Source organism: Leptonychotes weddellii, chromosome 14 (assembly GCF_054177405.1).
Source record: "Leptonychotes weddellii isolate Sample4059 chromosome 14, ASM5417740v2, whole genome shotgun sequence".
In the NCBI taxonomy this organism is placed as follows: Eukaryota; Metazoa; Chordata; class Mammalia; order Carnivora; family Phocidae; genus Leptonychotes; species Leptonychotes weddellii.
In genome coordinates, this window is record NC_138382.1 from 36,402,056 (window position 1) to 36,404,682 (window position 2,627).

The 2,627-nt window shown below is 51.0% G+C and overlaps 1 protein-coding gene across 1 annotated transcript; it reads left to right on the forward strand.

Annotated features, from left to right (window-relative positions):
• Positions 1-729: 729 nt before the first annotated feature.
• On the forward strand, positions 730-2,334 carry RRAGA (Ras related GTP binding A). Its single transcript, XM_006741846.3, has one exon. It carries the CDS (start codon positions 990-992, stop codon positions 1,929-1,931), a length of 942 nt encoding a protein of 313 aa, XP_006741909.1. The 5' UTR covers positions 730-989; the 3' UTR covers positions 1,932-2,334.
• The last annotated feature ends 293 nt before the right edge of the window (positions 2,335-2,627 follow it).

A 2,627-nucleotide genomic window follows, 5' to 3' on the forward strand; every position in this document is an offset into this window, starting at 1 on the left:
ATAGGTGTGTAACTTGGTAAAATTACTTAGCCCCTCTAAGCTTGGATTTACTCACTTGAAAATAGGGTTGTTTATTCATAGGGTTTTCGTGAGGACTGAGCCACTGCATAGGTTCTATACCGTTATTTCCTCGAGATTTGGGACTCTGATCATAAATTCTGAAGCCTGAGGTTACCGGAAAAGGAGCTGTGAGAAAGGAACTTGCTTCCAAGTGGAAAAAGCACTAACTGGGAGTCAGTCCATCTCCCCGTGGGGATTTACTACCATCTCACCGTGTAGCACTGGGCAGTCACCTAACTTTCCCAGGTCTCACTTTCCTCATCTGCAGTGTTCATTTATCGTGCCCTCGTAAGCAGCAAACCAGGGAATCCGAGGAGGCCTCGCTGGGCTGTGAAGTCCGGCCTTCCCCCGCTTCACCTGCCCGCCGCCCTGACCGAAACCCACCCGAGCACACGGCGCTCCGAAAGCGAGCTGTGCTGTGCTGGGTGGGGGGACATTTGGCCACGAGATGGCAGCATTCTCCCAACCGACCGCACACGTACACCTTGCAACCGTAAACCCAGTTTAAAGAGGAAAACCGACACCCGACTGCTGGGTTCCCCTTCCATTTTATCTTTCTCGGGTGGCCCCAGCTCGGGTTCATTGAAAGAGCAGCTTCTCAAAGCTCCTTAGGCCCTGAGCGCCGAGCGCGGGCGCTCTCGCGAGATCGCCGCCGGAAGTGGGTGGCCGCCGAGACGCCGCGGCACTGTTCTCCGGAAGGGGAGCTTTTCTCCGAAGCTCTGCAGCGGTCTCACCCAGGGCGCTCGCCTCCGAGGAAGAGCTCGCCCCTGCCGCGGCCTTTCCAGCCCAGATCTCTCGCTTTCGGCTGCGCCGACCGCACAGCTGCGCGGCCCGGCCTGCGGAGAGCCCGCCAGCCCCGACCCCGCCCTCCCTCCACGCTGCAGTTAGGCCGCGCCCTGAGGCCCAGTCCGCGGCGGCTCCGGCGGGTGATGCCAAATACAGCCATGAAGAAAAAGGTGCTGTTGATGGGGAAGAGCGGGTCGGGGAAGACCAGCATGCGGTCGATTATCTTTGCAAATTATATCGCCCGCGACACCCGGCGCCTGGGCGCCACCATTGATGTGGAGCACTCCCACGTCCGATTCCTGGGCAACCTGGTGCTCAACCTGTGGGACTGTGGCGGTCAGGACACCTTCATGGAAAATTACTTCACCAGCCAGCGGGACAACATCTTCCGGAACGTCGAGGTTTTGATTTACGTGTTTGACGTGGAGAGCCGCGAACTGGAAAAGGACATGCATTATTACCAGTCTTGTCTGGAGGCCATCCTCCAGAACTCTCCCGATGCCAAAATCTTCTGCCTGGTGCACAAAATGGATCTGGTTCAGGAGGATCAGCGTGACCTGATTTTTAAGGAGCGAGAGGAAGACCTGAGGCGTTTGTCTCGCCCACTGGAATGCGCTTGTTTTCGAACCTCCATCTGGGACGAAACGCTCTACAAAGCCTGGTCCAGTATTGTCTATCAGCTGATTCCCAATGTTCAGCAGCTGGAGATGAACCTAAGGAATTTTGCCCAAATTATTGAGGCCGACGAAGTCCTGCTGTTCGAGAGAGCTACATTCTTGGTCATTTCCCATTACCAGTGCAAAGAGCAGCGTGATGTCCACCGGTTTGAGAAGATCAGCAACATCATTAAGCAGTTCAAGCTGAGCTGCAGTAAATTAGCCGCTTCTTTCCAGAGCATGGAAGTTCGGAATTCTAACTTCGCTGCTTTCATCGACATCTTCACATCAAACACGTACGTGATGGTTGTTATGTCGGATCCGTCGATCCCTTCTGCAGCTACTCTGATCAACATCCGCAATGCCAGGAAACACTTTGAGAAGCTGGAGAGAGTGGATGGTCCCAAGCACAGCCTCCTGATGCGTTGAATATTGCCAAATGCCCTTTCTGAAAATGCTGAATTGCCTTTCCCCCCTCCCCCGCATCTTTTTTTTTTTTTAATATTCATAATGTCCTGTGCTTTAAAGTGGGCTTTGACATGTGTGCTGCTTACTACTTCTTTCTTCCCTACTCCCTCGTCTTTGAACCTTGGACGCTATTTACTCAGCTATCCAGTAGAGCTTCAAGATGGCCTTTCTGAAAAGTTGGTATGGTGTAACACTAAAGTAGGTGGTGTGTGTGTGCGCGTGCGTGTGCGCGTTCTGATTACCTGGTTATAATAGATATACACATTAAAGCCTTTACAGTATCTTCCTGTATTCCTTACAAGATTGCAAAGATGGAATGTTACTATTTTATCAGCAAGGTATTAAAATGCATTTATAAATCCTTCTTGGCTTCAGTCATGAATAAACATTGCTGTTAGCAATTTAAAATATGGTCTTACTTGAAATAACTTTGGCTAATGTGTAAACAAAGATTCTCACTGCCCACAAGTAATGCTTAACTGGTAAATTTTAATTTTGTGATCTAGTCCCCATCACCTTAGCAATAGTGAATGGCAGCTGGAAGCAGAGCAACTAAGAGTAGGGGCTCTGAGGCTAGACCACCTGAGTTGAGTTCATATTGTCCCTTCACTTGCTAGCTCTGTGAACTGGGCAAGGTACTTAATTTCATTCTGCTGT

Excerpts from the sequence above, each read along its gene's own strand:
- RRAGA (XM_006741846.3), top strand. The coding sequence starts at position 990 with ATGCCAAATACAGCCATGAAGAAAAAGGTGCTGTTGATGGGGAAGAGC.